The 21,275-nt window shown below is 48.0% G+C and overlaps 1 protein-coding gene across 1 annotated transcript; it reads right to left on the bottom strand.

Annotated features, from left to right (window-relative positions):
* Positions 1-11,840: 11,840 nt before the first annotated feature.
* On the bottom strand, positions 11,841-14,368 carry LOC133239795 (forkhead box protein M1-like). Its single transcript, XM_061404075.1, is given in 3 exon segments — positions 11,841-11,903; positions 11,905-12,093; positions 12,095-14,368. Coding segments are annotated over 3 exon segments (2,286 nt in total). The 5' UTR covers positions 14,144-14,368; the 3' UTR covers positions 11,841-11,855.
* Between the last annotated feature and the right edge of the window lie 6,907 nt (positions 14,369-21,275).

Below are 21,275 nucleotides of genomic sequence, written 5' to 3'. Positions count from 1 at the left end.
TTTATTTTATAGCTGAAACTTTATACCTTTTGATCATTTCATCCTTTGTACCCACCTTCAACACCCTCACTCCAATGACCACCAATCTCTTCTCTGAATCTGTGAGTTCACTGCCTTTTTTTTTTCTCATTTGAATTCCACATATAAATGAGATCATACAGTATTTAATTTATTTCACATAGCATAATGCCATCAAGGTCCATCCATGTTGTCACACACGGCAGGATTTCCTTCTTTTTTATGGCTTAATATTTCATCATACATCTAATATATATCATATTTTCTTTATTTGTTCATCTATCAGTGGACACTTAGGCTTTTCCTACATCTTGATTATTGTGAATAATGTTGCAATGAATATGGGAGTGCAGATATCTTTTTGAATTAGCATTTCTATATCCTTAAAAAAAAAAAAACCCAGAAGCAGAATTGCGCATCATATGGTAGTTTTCTTTTTAAAATAGCCTCTGTTTGCAAATGAAATGATCTTACATATAGAAAACTCTAAAGATTCCATAAATGGTTGTTAGAACTAACAAATGAACTAAGTAAAGTTTAAGAGTACAAAATCAACATACAAAATGGCTGCATTTCTATATGCTAAAAGTGAACTCTCTGAAAATTTAAGAAAAAAACTTTATTTGTGATAACATCTAAAACAATAAAATACTTAGGAATAAGTTTAACCAAAGAATTGAAACACTTATACACTGAGAATATAAGACAATAATAAAGAAATTGAAGAAGACATAAATAAATGAAAAGGTGTCCCTGAATGGAATATAGGTTGGTCATGAAAAAGAACAAAGAAATCCATGGATGAACTTTGAGAATGTATGCTAACTGAAGCGAGTCACAGAAAGACAAATACCATATGATCTCATTTATATATGGAATCTGAAAAAAAATTCAAACTCATAGAAACCACAGTAGATTGGTGGTTGTGGGGCATCAGGTGAATGGGCGAAGGTGGTCAGAGGATACAAACTTCCAGCTATAAGATGAATAAGTTCTGTCGGGGGAGCTGTGTAATTTCCTCGGTTCTGTCTCACCACAGCAAAGATTTGAAATGGCGGTCAGTGTTACAGCTCGGTTAAAGCTCAGAATTTTATTCAGCAAGCAAAGGAAAATACACTCTTCAGGCATGAGGGTGGGCTGACCCCAAAGAAGAGGCCCAATCTTGGCTCCGCTTTTTATATGTTTCATGTCCTCCCCCTGAGCCTGCTCTATATAAATCAGGCTAACCAAGAAGGCTGTTTGTTTCACCCTCCAGTCCTTGGATTTTCTTTTGTTCCACTTTCATGGGCTTTTTCCTTTCTTTTTCTTTTAGTCACTGCCATTTTGGACTCCCTTTTCCTATTCTAACTACCAACTATCGTAGTTGGTAGTTATATCACATATGCAAAAAAAATTCTAACTATCTCAGTTGATTATGAATTACTGTGGTAATTATTCAGTGATAAATATAAAACTGGGCAAAGGACCCGAATAGACATTTTTCCAAAGGAGTCATACCAGAGGTTAATAGCTACATGAGAAATTGCTGAACATTACTATTCCAAACTCTTATCTATTGACCTTCTCCCTCTGTCTCTTTGCAGCAGTCTCTCAGAGCTATCTGAGGTGCTATCTCCCAGGTTGCAGTCCTCATTTTGCACCAAAATAAAACTTAAATTGCAACTGTCAAGTTGGTCATCTTTTTAGTTAACCAGCACAAGAGAGTGAGAATAAAACATCTAAACAAATAAAAAACTTCAGGAGGGCTTCAGTGCACTCTGGGTGTAGTGCAGTCGACTTGAGGTATGTTCATCATGGGCAAGGAGCATCGTTGGCCATCCAGACGTCACCCAAAATGGAAATGCCAGTCAAATCTTGCATTCAAGGAGATATCATCCACACCTGCTAGCATGGCTATTGTCAAAAAAATAAAAGAGAAAAAGTGTTGTTGAAAATGTGGAGAAGGTGGGACCCAGAGCACTGGCTATGAAGAGGGTATGAGAAGAACATGATTCATCTTGCTGGTGACATCCGGGAAGATTTCCTGTGACCTGCGCTTTTGTTAGGAAGGGAGACCCCACGAGGCTGCATGGAGTGAAGTGGTGAGTTTTCCAAGTGTGGAAGGGGATTCGTCTCCCCAGATGAAGGGCAGAGGGCTGCAGGGCCAGGTGAAAACAGGGGGTGAGAGAAAGTTCCTGCCCCCAACCAGAGCTCATTCAGGCCAGATAAAAAGATGGAAACCAAACCACGGCCAAGTGAGGATACATCACAGGATTCTTAGAACAGGTTCTGTGTTCTTTGCTTATTGAGAACTCACTAAAAATCCCTGTGAGAAGAAAGACAGAGGAGAGATAAGAGTGAAAGAGAATGTCAACTATAAATTGGCACTTGCCAAGAGCATTTGCCAAGAACTGAATAACAAGTAGGGCATTTGCCATCTGCCTTTGTGGAGATGGAACCCTGTGCTGATGCAGCTACTGACCTTCAACATCCAGGGTGGAGTGAGGCACTCTGTGCTCCAGGAAATCTGGTGGGACAGGTCTTCAGACAGTTAGATATTTTCAGGAACTGATTTTATGATCCCAACCTTTGCGTCTCTTCATATCTAAAAAAGCACTAAATACCTTCATAATGATATCAGCTCCTCATGACTAGCAGAAAACCTTTTGTAAAATGAGTGCCTGATTGCACTGAACTTCCCATTCACCAAACTCTTATCTATTGACCTTCTCCCTCTGTCTCTTTGCAGCAGTCTCTCAGAGCTATCTGAGGTGCTATCTCCCAGGTTGCAGTCCTCATTTTGCACCAAAATAAAACTTAAATCACAACTGTCAAGTTGATCATCTTTTTAGTTGACCAGCACAAGAGAGTGAGAATAAAATATCTAAACAAATAAAAAACTTCAGGAGGGCTTCAGTGCACTCTGGGTGTAGTGTAGTCAACTTGAGGTATGTTCACCATGGGCAAGGAGCATTGTCGGCCATCCAGACATCACCCAAAATGGATTTCTGAGTTAAGGCAGAATTCCTGGCAGGACCTATTTGGATGCTCACAGACCTCCTTGAAACTGGCCCTGTCTGCACAGAGAAGAGAGTGATGGTTACTGTTTACTGGTCTCCTTGAATTTTATTGAATTACATGGGAGGAGGGAGTGTCTGGAAACAGACTTGTATAGATTTTTCATTGTTATTCTATGTCTTAAAAATCTGTTGCCCAGTCTCTAAGTCATGTCTGATTCCTTTTTGTCACATGGACTGTAGTCCACCAGGCTCCTCTGCCCATGGGATTCTCCGGGAAAGAATACTGGAGTGGGCTGCCATTTCTTCCTCCAGGGAATCTTCCTGACCCAGAGAATGATTCCATGTCTCTTGCATTCAGTTCAGTTCAGTTCAGTAGCTCAGTCGTGTCTGACTCTTTGCGACCCCATGAATTGCAGCACGCCAGGCCTCCCTGTCCAACACCAACTCCCGGAATTCACTCAAACTCATGTCCATCGAGTCAGTTATGCCATCCAGCCAGGTGGATTATTTACCCCTGAGCCACCAGAGAAGCCCCTTAAAAATCTGCTTTCACATAAAATTAGGATTGGGAGCATTCTGGTAAAATCTGCCAATACTGAGTGCATCTAATAAAAGAAAGGCTAGCCATGGGCAGCCCTGCCCTCGCTCTGGGGCTCACACACATCAAAGCTCCTCCTGTTTTTCTCACTGCCTGTTATCTCCTGACATTGATGGCATAAGTCAGTTTTTATTTATTATGGATCTTGTACTGCTCATTTTCCTAAAGTTGAAAAAACTTTTTAGAGAAAGCTGTCTTTGTGTGTGTGTGTGAAATACAGATCCAAAAGATAATGTACACAAGGAAATTATTAGAGAGGATATACTTCTGGGGGAAGGAAACGATATTCCTTTGTATGTAATGTGCAGATAGCGCCCAAGTCAGCATTTCTTGCATCATGAGGGGGCACTCACTACTTCTCTCCCTGGTGCTGCTCTTCCAGGTTGCAACCTGCTGCAGGAATCGTTGTATACATTGAGTTCTTAAGGGATAGGCTACCCACTCCATTATTCTTGGGCTTCCCTAATAGCTCAGAATCGGCCTGCAATGCAGGAGACCTGGGTTCGATCCCTGGGTTGGGAAGATCCCCTGGAGAAGGGACTGGCTACCCACGCCAGTGTTCTTGCCTGGAGAATTCCAAGGACAGAGAAGCCTGGCGGGCTACAGTCTATGGGGTCACAAAGAGTCAGACACAACTAAGAGACTTTCACTTTCACTTTCAAGGGCTGAACACACATGCTTGTTAAAAACATTGAATCATATTTGACTTATGGCCTAATATATTAGTATTCTGGAGATGGGTCACACACAACGAGGGGCTCATTTTCGGCTTTATCTCAGCAGTCTCCATATGTAACAAAGAGCACCTTTCCCAAGACAGCTTCTGAAACTCTTTGCTGGCATTAAAAAAGGTCTCAAAACCAGCACTTCTAGATTTTTCTATTCCAGAACACAAAAGCCAACTCTTGAATAGCTTCAAATCAGTGTAGGGCATTTGTAGCAATTCAACAAAAGTCCATTGAATTCAAAGGAAAGTCAAATGGATTAAAGTGAATTTAACCCTACCGTTCACAAAACAATCACGAATTGATATTTATTATGCATCCACTGAATGAGAGGCCCTTACTGGGGCGCAGGCTTCCAAAGAAAAAAAAAGATACGATGGCCCTTGACTTCCAAGATATCATGGTCCAGTCATCTTGGTGGCTAGACAGTCCAAGGAAGAGTCAACTAGCTCTCAAAGTAGATTGTTGGCCCAAGGATGAAGAAGAGGTTTGGTAAGTGAGAGCCAGAGGTAAATAAAACATCACTGAAATAAAGACAGCATAAGTGTCCCAGGGGATGAGAGCTCAAGGCACTAAAGCCTCAAAGAATCTGATGGTTGGAGTAGGCTTTGGAAGGAAAATTATGGGATCAGATTAGTACTAAGTAAGGCTGTGTATTCAAGGTTTTCATCTGCATTTTTCCTTATTCCCACAATAGTAACATTCTCTGTATGTGTGTATGTACACACACATGCACTTTGCCTGTCCGTGAAATATATCCACTGCCCCACACTCCACAAGGGATCTGAGATGAATGAAAGGGTTGGCATTACAGCTCCTTATACAAGGACTGTCCACATTCACCCATCTGTGTACCTTTAGACTCCTTCCCAACCCTGAGACCTTGAATTCTCAGGAAAAGATAAGACATTTCTGTTGATGTAGAGCAGTGAGTCGCTCACCCCTCCTTAGATCAGCAGGTCCTGGAGATAAACATCTGCGCCTGCCCCTGTGATGGGTGTTGGCATCCATCACATGTGTGGTAACAGCATGCAGGTGGATAGACTCCACCACAGTGCCATCTTCATCTCTGTGTTTAAGTTCTATTCCCGGAGAACAGATGTTGAAAAGGAAGAGGAAGCCCAGGGTTGGGATGGAGCCTTCAGGGACATCATCAAGCCAAGAGACCAGCAGTGTTAAGGGGCAATGGATTAGTGGTCTCTCAGACTCAGAATAGGCCTTTCAAGGAGACCTGGGCCCCTGTAGCTTTGGCATAGCTCTTATATAAGTATCTTGGGATACTAATTTTTGCTAAAAGTAGAGGAATTTTGGAGACCAAAATTTAGCAGAATAATGCCTTGTTTTTTGTTACCTAGATCTAGAAACTGCTAGTAGACTTGCCTAAATAATTCATCTTCAGTGCTGGAGCAAGAAGGGTTTCTTTCAAGCCCTTGAAACACCCTTGAAAGGCCCTTGACCTCGTGTCGTCTAACTGAGAGTCGCTGTGGGGAACGACTGAGTCAGGAGGCTGCGGGTCTTCCCAGGTTTCCCACGAGACCCCTCCTCAGGCAGCGGTGATGGTAACGTTGCTCTGATCACTGGATCCGCTCAAGGTCTCAGGCACTCTACTCTTACCAAGGCGTCAGCAAGATTTTGTTGTTGTTACCTGGTGGAACGTGGCTCATAAAGAAGAGAATGGCGAACACGGGGACAGCAGTGCTCATGGCTGGAGGGAGGAGACAGCTTGGCTTTGTCGCCAAGAGGAGAGGACACTTCGGTCCGTGGCTCCGGCACCAGTGGGACGTCGGGGCCGGATGTCCGCGCTCCTCCGCCTCATTAGGGCTCCGTGCACAGCTGTTCTGAGCGCAGAGCGGCCTTCGCAGGAAGCCAGAGAATCCTCCTTTCGTGGGACACTTCGAGCATTGGGAGACTGTGGGCGCACACTTTGGACCAGAAAACCGTGTTAAATGGGAACATGAGCTACAAATGCTTTGGCTCCAGATTAAAGGGTCTGAGCGAGGAGCCGTCTGTATTCAGGGACAATGAGTGGGGCTGGTTTCGTCAATGACTAGACGTTAGTGAGCTCTTCCCAGGCTTTAGGAGCCATTCTCACGATCAATTGCCTTCTCCCTTCGGGTTGGAAAGCCCACGGTGCTCTGCTCACAATGTACTCATGACACGCATGTGAGTTTGCTTAACAGACATTTATTTGCCTTCCAGTGAGGTGTGAGCTTGTTGCTGAGATCAGGCTTTGCTCCTCAGGGCTGAGGAAGAAGTTGAATCCTGTGGTCATTTACTCTCAGAACCTCATCAGGTCAGATGCTGCTGGTGGGGCAGGGAAATGGACATATCTCTGAACATGGAGGCAGGAGGTCAGGGTTCAGGTCCAAGTCTCTAGACCAGCCCCTCACTAGAGGTCCAGACATCAGCAGAAAGCCGTCTTCCTGGAGTCTCAGCAGCACCTGCATAGATTCACATTTGCTGCACCTTGATCAGGAGACACTCAATCATGCATGAAAACAACTGGGAAAGCTGCTTCAAGATGCAGACACCTAGACCCACTCCAGGGTTCAGTGGAGGCTAAACGTCTACATTTTTAACACAGTTCCCAGGTACCAATGTTGGAGTATATTCTGGAATGCTCAATGGAAAATGTCACCTTAGATCATCTCTCAGCTCCTTTCTAGCTCTTACATTAGAGTATTCCAAGTGCTCTTGTCTGAGTAAATCTCATGGTTGGCTTTTATGATTGACAACAACATTCTGTGTGTGTATATAGGTGTGTATGCGTGTGTCTGCATGCCTGTATGAAGCACACAAAGGTAAATTGCACACCTTAATCTGTGCCAAGTTAGAATCCATATTTATAAACAAAACTGGCCAGGAGGAGTAACTAAATTGACAAAGCAATTTATTTAGAAGAAAGCTGTTGCAGTAATAGAGGCTAATTGAGCTTCCAGACTAAAACAGAGTGCATATATGGAAGAATGAGAGACAAAGCATGGGGCCATGATGACATTTATAATTAAAGTGGGCACATATGAGTAGCCAATAGTTTTAATCTGAGTGCTTAAGAAAATGGCAAGAACACTTACCTGGAAATGGAGCTGTGCTGAGAGGCAAAGGGGTGATGACCCTCAGCCTAAGCAAGTGCAGATAAGTGCCTGGCTGGTCAGAGTTCTAGAGCCACTCGTGGTGGCCTCTGCTGCCCCCTGTTGGTCTAGGAACAACAGTCACTGACACTTTCCTGTAGCCCCCTGCTGAGATACCCAGAAGCCAGCTGTGTGGACCCCCAGGGTTCTGGAGGAAGAGCTGGTGGACGGCACTTAAGTGTGAGGGCTGAGATGATGGCGGGGCTTCCTGTGGGTGTAGCTGGAGCTTCTGCACACTGGGTGTGGGTCTGGGGTCCTGCACTCAGTGCATGCGCTTCGTGGGTGGAACTTCTGAAATGGGTGGGGATGGAGGGGTAGGCAGTCTTAGCACCAAAGTCTCTCTGTCGCTGTCCCATAAGACAGCCCTGCAGGACTTGTCTTCTGGGGTTTGTGCCAGAATTCCCAAGTTCACCTGTGTCCTCCTCCTCCATGGTTTTTTATTTCCCTTTGCTGCAACATTTTGCTTTTTTTTGTTTTCTTTCCTTTGTGCAGGCCTTGGACTATGAAGCCCAAATATCCCATGAAGCCAGAAATTAGTACCTTGTCATCTGTAGAGGAGAGTCTCTATTCTAATCTCCCATGATCTTAAGGTTTATTTTTATTGTTACTGATAGTGGTGGTACTATTATTATCTTTATGATGGCCCTCAACTTTTGTTATCATTGTTGGTCATTATTATTTTATTAGTATTTATTAGTAATAGTAGTCATCTTTTTTCCTTATTATGGGTGACTTTGTGGTTGATTTATTCAACCTGAGGGCTTCCTATGGGACTTAGACAAATCCGTGATTGCTGAACAGGTCAGCTGGCACCCCTGTGCCTTCTAAGGCAGTAGCAGAACTTCTTGAGCCAGTGAGGGGACTGAGAATGTGTCCAGAGGTGAAGGGGTCCTAGGGTGCCCTAAGTGCCCCTAGGATGCCATAAGTGCCCTTCAATTTGGGGCAGTGTTGGCTTCCGGTTTCTGAGCTGATGGAGGAAATACTGAGAAGGTAGGAGGAGGTGGTGACACTTTCTAGAAAGCCAAGAGCAATATCACCCCCACCTTCAGGGTGAACTTAGAAAAAAATGTATACTTCTGTAGGGCCAATGATTTCCTCCTTGTGTCTTCTAAGACAAATACCTTTTAAAAAATATAGATAGCATCACATACTTTTTCACTTTTTATAAATATATTGTCATTTCACACTTTTCATTATCTTTCCTCCCTGGGCTATTTGAAAGATTATTTTTGTTTTGAAAGTAGGAGATTGTTGAACCCCTTTTTGTTTACTCTAAATATTTTGGGTCAAGTGTGGCTAATGAGCTGCGTGCCTTCACCTGGGCAGATGGAGGACCAGCATCTTCTCACAGCTGACAGCATGTGTTCTGATGGAGCCCAGATCTGTGCCATCTCACTAAAATCGTCCTGTGTCCTGAAGCCCTGCCCCCTGGAGGCACAGGCCCAAGAATATCAGCCCACCCAATCCCAATAATTCCAATCTCACCTGGCTTCTGTGACAGACTCCTCTCTACTCCTGTGATGCTCAGAGGATCCCATAAAATAGAGCATTTCTCAGGCCCATTCAGAGCCTTTGAAATGACAAAATTGAGGATCAGACGATGTTTTGTTTTGTGAGAATCTGAGAATGTAATGAGGAGGATTTAGATCCTGAGACAAGGGAGTAAAAGGAATAGGCTGTGACCCAGGTCACAGAGAAAGACCGTCTCAGAAGTTTTGGGAGGTCTGGGCATGGCCCCAGCGTGCCAGCCATCTCCCTGATAGTTTCATCCCCTTGTGCCTTCAGCCAGCAGCCCCCTGCCCCTGAGGTGCAGGGCTCTGCAGAATGAAGACATTCCCCCAACTGTTGCTCTGGAAGGAAGGAGCACAGTTTGCTCTTCCAAGGAAGTCCTCTCCGCGTGGCTCAGTGGCTGTTCTTGGACCTACTCGGGTCTTTTCCTGCTGGAGAAGAGAGGCAGCCGGTGAGGTGGGTGTTCTCTTCCTACTGCCTCCAGTGCTTCTCAAACCCTGCTGCTCATTTGATGACCTCAGACCAGCGGCAAGCCCGATGCCTCAGAACAGACAATGAGCTCTACCTGTAAAGGAGGATTCGGGCGTGTGTACACATTGCAACTCACCAACTGAGTCCAGTGTGGCCAGAGTGAGAATAAACCAGTACAAACACTTATTATATTCTCTACGCGCGGGGGTCACACGGTGCATTGTTAATGTGCACATGTGGGGGCTGGGAGGGCCTGATTCTGTGTTTTTATAAGGTCTTCCGAAGCTCTTTCCCTCAATTACAAAATCTATCTTGAGTAAAAATAATATTCAGATCCTCTTCAAGGCGTACAGATAAAAACCACATAAAACATGTCTTATATGGTAGAACTTTATTAAAATTGAAAGAAAATTTTTTATTCTATGGTAAATTTTATAAAAATTTTGGGAAACATTATATCAGTCCTACTAAAATTATCATTAAAAAGGAAGGCGGGAACTTATTCAAACTATTTTTTCATACCAACTATTTTCATACCAACTATTTTCATACCAGTATTATATGATAACAAAATCCAATAATGCATTATAAGGAAACTACAAATTTCCTCATGAGCATAGATACAAAAATTCTTAATAAATAGCATATTACATCCAACAGTCTGTAATATATTATAGCATATTAAATCCATATATAATGGATCTTGACCTACAGGTGTTTATGCAAATTTGATTTAGGGCAGAAGGAAGGCCCTGCTGGAGCTGGGTGCAGGGCATGCCTGAGAAGGATGGAATGTGGCCAAATGATCTTTCTACATCTCTTGAGATGATTGTGTAGTTTTTCTTGTATATTCTATACAAGAATAAATATACAAAGACATTTATATAAATATACAAAGAAAAATTTAAAACAAACTATGGTAACACTTAAAGAAACATAAACACATACATGGATGTCTCCCACCATGATTTATAGTGAAAGACTCCACAGAGTCCAGTAGACTCATCTCAGGTCAGGGCGCACCTTCTGCAGAGCAGAGTCAGGCCCTTTAGGCAGGTTCCAAATGTTCAGATACAGATACTCCCATCAAATACAGATGATACTACCATCACAGTGGCTCAGACGGTAAAGCGTCTGCCTACGATGTAGGAGACCTGGATTTGATCCTTGGGTCAGGAAGATCCCCTGGAGAAGGAAATGGCAACCCACTCAAGTATTCTTGCCTGGAAAATCCCATGGATGGAGAAGCCTGGTAGGCTACAGTCTATGGGGTCTCAAAGAGTCAGACATGACTGAGCGACTTCACTTCACTTTCACCATCAAATACAGATAATACTATCAAAAACAGATACTACCATCAAATACAGATACTACCATCACTTCCTATCTACACAATGGTTAAAAGTCACTCCTAGAATTTGCCTCAATTTTTTTTTTTTTTTTTCACAGACCAGCATGTGCCCTTGGGCTTTATTGGGTAGGTAGTTACAGTATGTTCTGGAGCCGGGGCCTGTGTACGTGGTCAGCAGGGACCCAGGGCAGCTCTCTACAAAGCGGTGGTGCCAGCTAAGGTGGGCAGGCAGGCCAGGTAAGGCGGGCAGGCAGGCTGGCCTCCACCTTCTGTCGTGTCTCTCTGGCATGATTAGGCTCCTGATCAGAGAAACGTCTCTTGGGCACATGGGGGCAGCCACTCTGGTCCGGGTACCTCCACCCCTACCTCAACTCTTGACCCATAATAAGGGCCCCCTTTACCAGGATTTCTTCGTGCAGGAAAGCTGACTTGGAAATGGGGGCTGGTGGGAGGGAAGGGCAGTGAGAGGCACCCTGGCAGGCAGACCCGCTCCTCTGGGCACCCACTGCGAGGAACTCTTGAGGGAGGGGCCCCAAAGGAACCGTGCATTGCAGCCCTCCCGCCTCCAGGAGCCAAAAGCAAGGAACAGAAGCAAACTGGAACCCCCACCCCATCATCCTACCCCTCTTCTGGCAGTCTCTGGATAATGATCTAAGAAGACAGGCTTACGTTTATAATTAGAGGATAATTTGGAGCGTATACACTATTTACAAGGGCCACCTTGCATGTAGCATGGAAGGCGGAGGGATGTTGTTGGGCACAGATGCCAACGGTCTGGGGGCCCCTCCTCCCTTCTCACCCTGTTTCTGCTGTTCCCACCCTCAGTGCCTGGTGGGGAGTTGGGGGCATAGAGACCAGCCCCCAGGACCTTGCTGCTTGCAGAAGGCCCAGGAGTGGCTCAGACAGGGTGCCTGCTGTGGCATCGCCAGTCTGGGGAGTGGGGCACTGGGCGAGTGGATGGCCCCTGCAGACTGTCCTCGCAGAGGACTCGGAAGGCCGGCCCCCAAGCACCTGGAGAGTGAGTGGATGGCTTGAGAGGCAGGAGTCCTGCCTCTACCGCAGGTCAGGAATGCACTGAGTCCAGCCAATGCTGCCGGGGCCCCAGCAGGTCCTCCTCCAGGCCAGGGAAGCTGATGTCCAGCGGGATTTTGCTGAGGCTGTCATTCATCATGTCCAGGATCAGGCCCTCGGTCAGAGAGCGGTTGGCCGAGAGGCCGGCCACCTGCGGCTCGGGGGAACCCGGCTTGGGGACCTCCATGTCGGAGGGCAGGCAGCTGCCGAAGGGGTCAGTTGGCGAGGTCAAAGGGTTCGGAATTGAGGAGCTCTCGGGGGGAGTCAAAGAGGGGGACGCTTTTCAGAGGGGTGGCACTGAGATCTGCGAGCTCCAGGGAGTCCGGCAGGGGGCCAAAGGCACCCTGGGGGGTTCGTACAGGGCTGAAGTCGAGCCCCCCCACTTTGGCTGGGGGTGTGAGCCTCCAGGACTCAGGGGTTGTGGGGAGGGCAGATTTGCTGGGGGTGGAGGAGGTGGGCAGCATCCCCTTAATGGGTGTCTTAAAGGGGCCTCCATCTTCTGGCGGGGAGCCGAGCTGGCAGGTAGGCTGTGGGGGCCCTGCCAGGGCTGGCTGGGGAGCCCCCGGGCCCTCAGAGAGGAGTAGCTCGGGCTCGTCCAGGCTGGGCGGCACGAGGTGCTGTTTCCTCTGAGACCAGCTCATCTCCCGCCCCTCCCTGCGTTTGATCACCAGCAGGTCGGAGACACGGCAGGTGGGGGACCTGGACCCAGTGCTGGAGGACTTCTTGGGCCTGGGGGTTGGGGAGCAGGACGAGTCCTCCCAGGAGTGGGATGACTCTTCCTTGACCGATGGGCAGGGTGCAGGCCACGCTTCCAGGGGTGGGCTCTCGACTTTGATGGGCCTCCCTAGATGTGGTGTCTCCTCCCCAGGCTGGACGTCTTCCTCCTTGATGGATGGGACAGGAAGCAGAGGAGAGAGTCCTTCCATGAGGAGTAGCTTCTCCTCTGTCACCGGTCCTGCCGTGGGCAGAGAGGCCACCCCCTCATCCGCTAGCAGCACCTTGGGGGCGATGCAGACTCGCTTGCTGTGACGGGCAAGCTCTGAGAGCGAGGCCACCAGGGGCAAGGGCACCTTGACCGAGGGCTGCAGCACCAGTGATGGGTTCGCGGGGAACTGGATGGGCACCAGGTACGAGCTGACCCGTAGCAGTAGTGGCTTCATCTTCCGCCGTGCACCCAGGGGGAGTTCGGTTTTGATGGCCACGTTCCGGCGGAGATCAGGGTTGGGCCATTTCTGCTGTGATTCCGAGTGCTCGGGCGAGTGTGCAGACCCTGGGTCCAGTGGCTTAAATACCTGGTCAAGTGTCAGGTAGCGATTGGCACTGGGGTGAATGGTCCAGAAGGAGACCTTGCCGTTGGCAGACGTCTCATGGACAAACATGTCATGTAGAGAGAGGTTGTGGCAGATGGAGTTCTTCCAGCCTGGCTTGGCGATGTGCTTGAAATACGGGAAGTGGTCCTTGATCCAAGAGTAGATGTCTTTCAGGGTCATGCACTTCCTCTCTGTGCTGTTGATGGCGAATTGTATCATGGCCATGTAGGAGTATGGGGGTCGTTCAGACACGGAGTCCGGCCAGGGTGCCAACGCTCCAGGGGGCCTCTCCACCTGAGGGCTCTTGGCCTGACTCTGCTCCAGGTGAAGATTCTCCTTTTCTTCCACCTCTTGCTTGATGCTGCAGGAGCCCAGCCCGTCGGAAGTCATCTTTCCAAGCCACTGGATGTTGGTCAAGCTGTTGTCCAGGGGGCAGCTGGCTGCATCACCGCCAGCACAGTTCTTCCATCTCTGCCCAGGAAGGGCTCCCGCTGGTCTTAGAAGATTCTCATCCCCAGTTGCAGACTTTGGTCCCAGGGTCTCGGTGATCACTTCTGTCCTCTTGGGGTCCTTGCTGGTTTGGGCTTGACGCTGGGGTCCTGGAGGGGGAGTGGGGGCTCCCCCACAGCTGATAAGGATGAACTTGTTGGGCCCGCTGCTGCCACTCTCCTTCCCTTTGGCGGTCAGTGCTGTGATGATGCTCTGGATGTTGGCATTGTTGGGGATGACCACCACTTGGGTGTTGGGCATGGTTGGGTGGTTCAGGATCCTGATTCCGGCTGGAAACTTGCAGGGGTTGGGCTCTGCCACCTCCTTGGGGGCTTGTGCTTGAGCAGGCTCTTGTTGGGCAGGGGGCCCCCTCGGCTCCTCCTCTGCTGTGTCACCTGGAGCATTTTGAACAGGAAGGGGCAGCCTCTGTCTTTTGAGAATCAATGGCCTACGGGGACTAGTTTTCATCATGAATCTGTGCTTTCACTCTCCATTGAGCATCACAAGAGTGGACCCACCATCCAGACCAGGGCAAGGCTGCGGGGGTCTCTGGAACCAGGAGGAGGGTCCTGGGACAGGGCGGAATGGAGACTGGGTTACCTCGCTGCACCGTCGGCTCCGGGCGCCTCGGCGCTGCTCCGACCTGCGGGCCTGGCCGCAACCCCGGCTGCGGGCGGGAATCCCGGGATCCCGGCGGGGGAGGGGAGGGGGGGAGGGTGTCCCAGGCCCGGGCCGGGGGTGGGGTCCCGCTCTGGGGCTTTCAGTTTGTTCCCTAGTTTTAGGTTGACAGCTTGACATTCGGTTTGAGAAGTGCCATGTGACAGACTTGGATTCCATGAGGAGACAGGGCAGTGTGTGCAGCTGTGTGTCCCCAGGGTGGTCCGGTCCCACTGCTGTCTCGCCCACCAGGGTGGGGAGTCCTGCTTCACCGGGCACAGCCACTCCCTCTAACACCCAGCCCACCCGCCAGAGTCACAGTCACGTCAGGGCACGGGCGCTGGAGGACGAGTCTCAGTCGCCACTGGTGTCTTCGTCCCAGTTACTCTCTTCGGAGGAAGAAGACACCTGGAGGTCATCGTAGAGGACGCTCCGGGGCCCGGGGATAGCATGTCCCTCAGGCTCCTGGTTGACGGACCGGCGCTCCACAGGCCACGGAGACGGGGACACCGTGTACCCGCAGCTCCAGCAGCTTTCGCCGTCTCTCAGGAAGAGCATCCTGAGAGGCTGGGCTGGGATGACAATAATGGGCGAGGGGTGGGCTGCGGAGAAGGCACGCACGCTCCTGGAGGGAGATCTGTCCGCTGGAAGCTTGAGGTCAAAGCATTGCCCCTGGGCAGGTGTCTCCCTGGATACACGGGCGGCCACTCTCGGTCCACGTCCAGCTGTGCTGGGTGGAGGAGGGTGATTCAGGAAGGCCCCCGGATTTGCTGTCAGAGTGCTCTGCTGGGGGATCTGGACAGGGCTGAGTCTAGGTTTCTTTGGGGGGTTCACACGTGTCAGGGTGGGGGTCTGAGCACATCTCTTGCCTGAGCCTCGATGCAGCCCTTGGATGCTGGGGCCAAATTCCTGCCGATGAGAGGCACTGTGGAGAGGCTGGATTTCACATCATCTCTCCTTGTTGGTGACCCTCTTGGGTGATCTGGATGCTGTAGGGATTTCCTCTTGGATGTGTGGATAAGCACGGGCAAGTTTGGGTGCTGCAGGAGAAGAACACACAGAGAAGCCAGGTGTGAGAATCTCCTTTCCCTCTAGTAAAACACCTCAAAGGAATTAATTTTCTATGATAAGATACTCAACATCAGGTTTGCTCATAAAAAAAAGAAAATTACAGTATGATTTTGATACATTTATGGATCAAATAGGTAAATGGAAATGTTATAAAAATATATCTTGTTAAGCAAGGGGAAACAAGCTTTTGGTACACACTCTTCTTAGGACTGTACACAGCTTGGTGTTTTGCAGGCACTATGATGGCAAAATGAGTTTTCATGGTCATGGAGGATGAATCACAATTCATAGATTCCTGTTCTAACTTCTACTATGGAAGCTACTGATAAAATCACTTTCATGTCCCTGCCAGCTTCTTCTTCCAGACATGCAAGTAAGAATGCAAAATCAAAGACAGCAAGAAAAATGGCATCTGAAAAATAAATGATGACATTGGTCAGGAAAGAACATGAACAATTTCCTCCCACAGACAGGACTGAAACCAGTCGATTAAAGAGGGGGCCCAGCAGAGACTGACCCTCAGGCAGAGGCCGGGCTCCGGCTCCTGCTTCCAGCTCTGCGGCTGCCGACCGCGGGGCCTCCTGGGAAATCGCTGCAGGAGCTTCCTCTGCTGCTCCTCTTTCCTGCAACACAAACATGTCAAGTGTCAGAAACCCAGTGTCCTTCTCACAGTTGGGACCAACAGTGCTGAGGCCCAGCCCCTTTCCTACTTTGGGAGTGACACCAGACCTGAACCCCTCTGCCTTTGTGCAGACCCCCCCACGTCCTTCCCCGACTCCAGAAACACCTCCAGGGTCTCCCAGGAAGTCTTGTCTCTTCATCTCTGTGGCTTTGGGGCCCATCAAGTGCAAAGTTGTGTGTGTTCCCCACTCTCCTTAGTGACTTCAGGGCCTAGTGTGAGCCCCCGGGGTGTGGCCCCTGAGCACTGGCTCCTGTCTGTCTCCTTAGTTCCCCTGTCCTTTGTAGAGATGGCTCAGCACAGTGTTAACAAGGAGAGGAACCGTCTCCTGATTGCAGCCCAGACCTTGGGTCCCACCACCCTGCCACTCACCTCTGACTTTCCTCCTCCTCTCTCTCAGCCATGTTAGGGGTCGCTGGGGTCAGTGGGTCCTGCAGCTTCCACGCCAGGTTCTCCTTACCGAATCTGGACCCCAAGGGCAGGGGTACCAGCATCCCTTGCCAGCGCTTCATGGGGCACCTGAGGCTCCTTGCTGTGTGCCCAAAGGCTCCACAGTCCTTACACTTCACCTGTGGGTGGAGGAGAACCAGGTCAGTGAGTCAGCAGAAGCCACAGGCACGAGTCCAAAGGGAGTGCAAGGATGGATGGAGAGCGTTGCATGCTGGTTCTGGAGAAAGGACGCGGTCCCTCAGGTGCCAGGGTAGTTACAATATTGTGGTTCCCAAAGCCCTCATCAGGAGCATCAGAGGAGGAGGGGCTGGCAGTCTAAGGTGAATAGTAAGAGCCCCATTGAAAGATCTGGATGAAGCCAGGGCAGACATAACCCTGAGGAGCCCCAGTGGTTCCTCCCAGGCTCTGAATGGCCCTATCTGCTGGGGAGGGAGGTCGAGGCAGCTATCTTTGGATGCGAATGCACTAGTGAGTTATGGACCAAGAATATTCCAGGTCTAAACCCTGAATCCGCAGTCCATGCCACCCACAGATTCCCTGCAGGTCCAAGGCTCCACGCACCATGGAGTCTTTCTCCTGTGGTGGGGGAGCCATCTGGAGATGGAGACCAGCCATCTCCCAGGTCCCTGGTTTTGCTTCCTCACTCTCTGGTGTTGAAAGAGTCAGCAGGCTTTCAGCCATCCATAATAACCAGCCATCTTCCACACCTACTGGAGATTCCCCTCAAACTTAATTTTTGGATCTCCTTTGTGAAAAGAAAGAAGAAACTGTCATATTGATGCAGAGACACAGAGACATCCCTGCCCTATTGACCCTAAATGGGGATTATGACATCGGGACCAGGTTTCTGACAATTTGACTTCTCCTGCCCAGATCTTTCTCTTCAAGGAAAGCAAAGAAGAACTAAGGAGGCTCTTGATGAAAGTGGAAGAAGAGAGTGAAAAAGTTGGCTTAAAACTCAACATTCAGAAAACCAGGATCATGGTAAGTGGATAGGGAAACAGTGACAGACTTTATTTTGGGGGGCTCCAAAATCACTGAAGATGGTGACTGCAGCCATGAAATGAAAAGACGCTTGTTCCTTGGAAGAAAAGCTATGACCAATCTAGACAGCATATTAAAAAGCAGAGACATTCCTTTGCTGACAAAGGTCCATCTAGTCAAGGCTATGGTTTTTCCAGTAGTCATGTATGGATGTGAGAGTTGGACTGTAAACAAAGGCGAATGCCAAAGGATTCATGCTTTTTAACTGTGGTGTTGGAGAACACTCTTGAGAGTCCCTTGGGCTGCCCGGAGATCCAACCAGTCCATCCGAAAGGAAATCAGTCCTGAATATTCACTGGAAGGACTGATGCTGAAGCTGAAACTCCAGTACTTTGGCCATCTGATGTTAAGAACTGACTCATAGGAAAAGACTTGATGCTGGGAAAGATCAAAGGCAGAAGAAGAAGGGAGGTCAGAGGATGAGATGGTTGGATGGCATCACCGACTCGATGGACAGTTTGAGTAAGCTCCCAGAGGTGAAGATGGACAGGGAAGCCTGGTGTGCTGCAGTCCATGGGGTCCCAAAGAGTCAGACATGACTGAGAGACTGAACTGAAATGCCCAGACATTTCTATATTCTCCCCTGATTCCCGACACACAGATCAGGACCCAGACTAAATGCATTTGGATTTGCATCCTCGGAAAACTAAACTTAGAGACTTGGGTTACATGTATCACAGTCTAGGAGATAAAAGGTCTCCCCACATGTACACAAATATTTGCACTAGGGGAAGCTACACTTAATATTGAGGAATAGGCATTTGAAAAGGAAAAATAAGTGTGATTAATTTTGAAAACTGGACTCTCCCATTCGACATCAGGGAAGGCAATTTTCAAGTACAAACTCACTTCAAATTATCTTCCTCTCTACTAGCTTAGATGATTCACAGCTGAGGGTCTGTTTCCTGGAACTTTTGTCCTCAGCGTCTCATTTGTACCTAGCTCATGTGAAATACATGTTTCAACTAAGGATGAACAAATAATGTTTTTGGCTTTCAATAGTATGCATATTCAATGGAAATCTAATCAGCCAGAAAAAAAAAAAAAGTTGAGATGTTATTATTCTCCAGAACATGGAGAGACCTTAGTGCTATGATGCTGATGAATTAAGTCAGAGACTGAAAGCAAAGACAAGAGGACTTCCCTCCTGGGTAGAAGAGTGAGAGCAAACAAAGAAGGAACAAACCAGCACAGCGACAAACACAGCAGAGACAGAGGCGACACACAGACATGAGAACAAGAGCCCACAGTAGGGAGGACGCTTCCGCATCCACTGGATCACCATAAAAGCAAGAGGGTTGCAGAAAAACATCCACTTTTGCTTTATTGACTATGCTAAAGCCTTTGACTATGTGGATCACAACAAACTCTGGAAAATTCTGAAAGAGATGGGAATACCAAACCACCTGTCCAGTCTCCTGAGAAATCTATATGCAGGTCAGGACACAACAGTTAGAACCAGACATGGAACAACAGACTGGTTCCAAATAAGGAAAGGAATATGTCAAGGCTGTCTGTTGTCACCCTGCTTATTTAACTTACATGCAGAGTGCATCATGAGAAATGCTGGGCTGGATAAAGCACAAGCTGGAATCAGGATTTCCCGGAGAAATATCAATAACCTCAGATGACACTACCCTTTGGCAGAAAGTGACGACCTAAAGGGCCTCTTGATAAAAGTGAAAGGGGAGAGTGAAAAAGCTGGCTTAAAAGTCAACATTCAGAAAACTAAGATCATGGCTTCTGGTCCCATCACTTCATGGCAAATAGATGGGGAAACAGTGGAAACAGTGGGAGATTTATTTTGGGGGGGCTCCAAAATCACTGCAGATAGTGACATGCAACCATGAAATTTTAATTTCTTTTAAGACACTTGCTCCTTGGAAGAAAAGTTATGACCAACCTAGACAGCATATTCAAAAGCAGAGACATTACTTTGCCAACAAAGGTCCATCTAATCAAAGCTACGGTTTTTCCAGTAGTCATGTATGGATGTGAGAGTTGGACTGTGAAGAAAGCTGAGCACTGAAGAATTGATGCTTTTGAACTGTGGTGTTGGAGAAGACTCTTGAGAGACCCTTGGAGTGCAAGGAGATCCAACCAGGCCATCCTAAAGGAAGTCAGTCCTGGGTGTTCATTGGAAGGACTGATGCTGAAGCTGAAACTCCAGTCCTTTGGCCACCTGATGCAAAGAAGTGACTTCCTTGAAAAGACTCTGATGCTGGGCAAGATTGAAGTCAGGAGGAGAAGGGGATGACATAGGATGAGATGGTTGGATGGCATCACCGGCTCAATGGACATGAGCTTGAGGAAACTCTGGGAGTTGGTGATGGACAGGGAAGCCTGCCGTGCTGCAGTCCATGGGGTCGCAAAGAGTCAGACATGACTGAGAGACTGAATTGAAATGAGGGAGGAAGCTTCAGGGGAGAAGGCAGGATAGTCACAGTGGTCAAATGTGTAGCGGCAGTGAGAGAGGAAAATCTGGGTGGTGAGCCTCAATAAGGTTCAAAAAGCTGAAATGCAGTAATGTACAAAAGGGCAGAAGTCACTGTAGTCAGCATGACGCAAGGTAGCCAGCAGGAGCTTGCCCGCCAGGAGAATAAGAAAAGGCAGAGCAGCTCGGTTAAGGGAATGCACTGATCTGCTGGGGCGATTGTTCCCCAAGCAGAGGGACATGCAGATCATGCAGCAGAAGCTAAAAATGCAAAAGGGAAGGGGGAAGCCAAGTAGCTTTGTGGCTTCCTGTGCAACCCTCTTGCCCTTGGCCTGTGTGCCTGAAGCCAGTGCCCCCACACTGGGGTTTCCTGCCACAGGGCTCCTGGGCCCCACGACCGATGGTGTTCCCTTGGCCCTGAGTCTGCAGCGGGTCCCTTTTGTGCTTCCTCCCCCTCAGGTAGCCTCTCTCCCTTTCAGCCACTTCCAGAGGGTGAGGGGGTTATCCTTTCCCAGTCTTTTTTATTCCTCTGGAGTTCACCCCAAGGTTTTAAAATTAGCTTTGTAATTGCAAAAAAAAAAAAAAAAGGACAAATGAAACATCTAATATTCACATCAACGTTTACTCAATTTAAAAAGTAAAATTATAAAGTTCAAGACACCTTACCCTATTGCAAGGCCAAACCACTACATAAGTTTCTATGGACTTTTGTTCTGAGCAATATGCTGAACACCAGCTTTAAAAAGCAAACCATCCTAAAATCCAGCTGTGCTCCTCCTCTCTGTAGGAGATGATCAGAGAGGTGGGGGAGGCTTGCCCTCACTGAGGGAGATGCAGCTTTGAAGGTGGCTGAGGACCAGTCAAGAAGGAATGTCCCCTTCCTAGCTGACCTGAGGCTGCTCCAAGGTCGCATGACCTTGTCGAGAGTTTCTGAGCCAAGTGACATCATCTATTCCCTTTGGTCTAACCACTTCTGAAGACTTGTGAAGAGAAAAATAATTCACAATTTCCCTCATGTGTGGGACACAAAAGACAAACAAAAAGAACACAAATAAACAGAATTTTAAAGAAGACAACGTGGACATGATAGCAAATACAAAGATACACAGACCTGAGTAAAGGAAATCAGAAGAGGAGCCTCAAACAAAATGGGGCAGCAAATAGTAACAGAGGAAAACTGCATTTTTTGGTGCTGAGAAGGTGTGTGGTTCACAGAAGCTGAAATGTATTTTGATGCACCTAAACTTCACTAAAATTATATTGGGATA

Source organism: Bos javanicus, chromosome 27, assembly GCF_032452875.1.
Source record: "Bos javanicus breed banteng chromosome 27, ARS-OSU_banteng_1.0, whole genome shotgun sequence".
NCBI lineage: Eukaryota > Metazoa > Chordata > Mammalia > Artiodactyla > Bovidae > Bos > Bos javanicus.
Note: the sequence above shows the minus strand (reverse complement) of the source record. Positions and strands in the feature narration are given on the sequence as shown.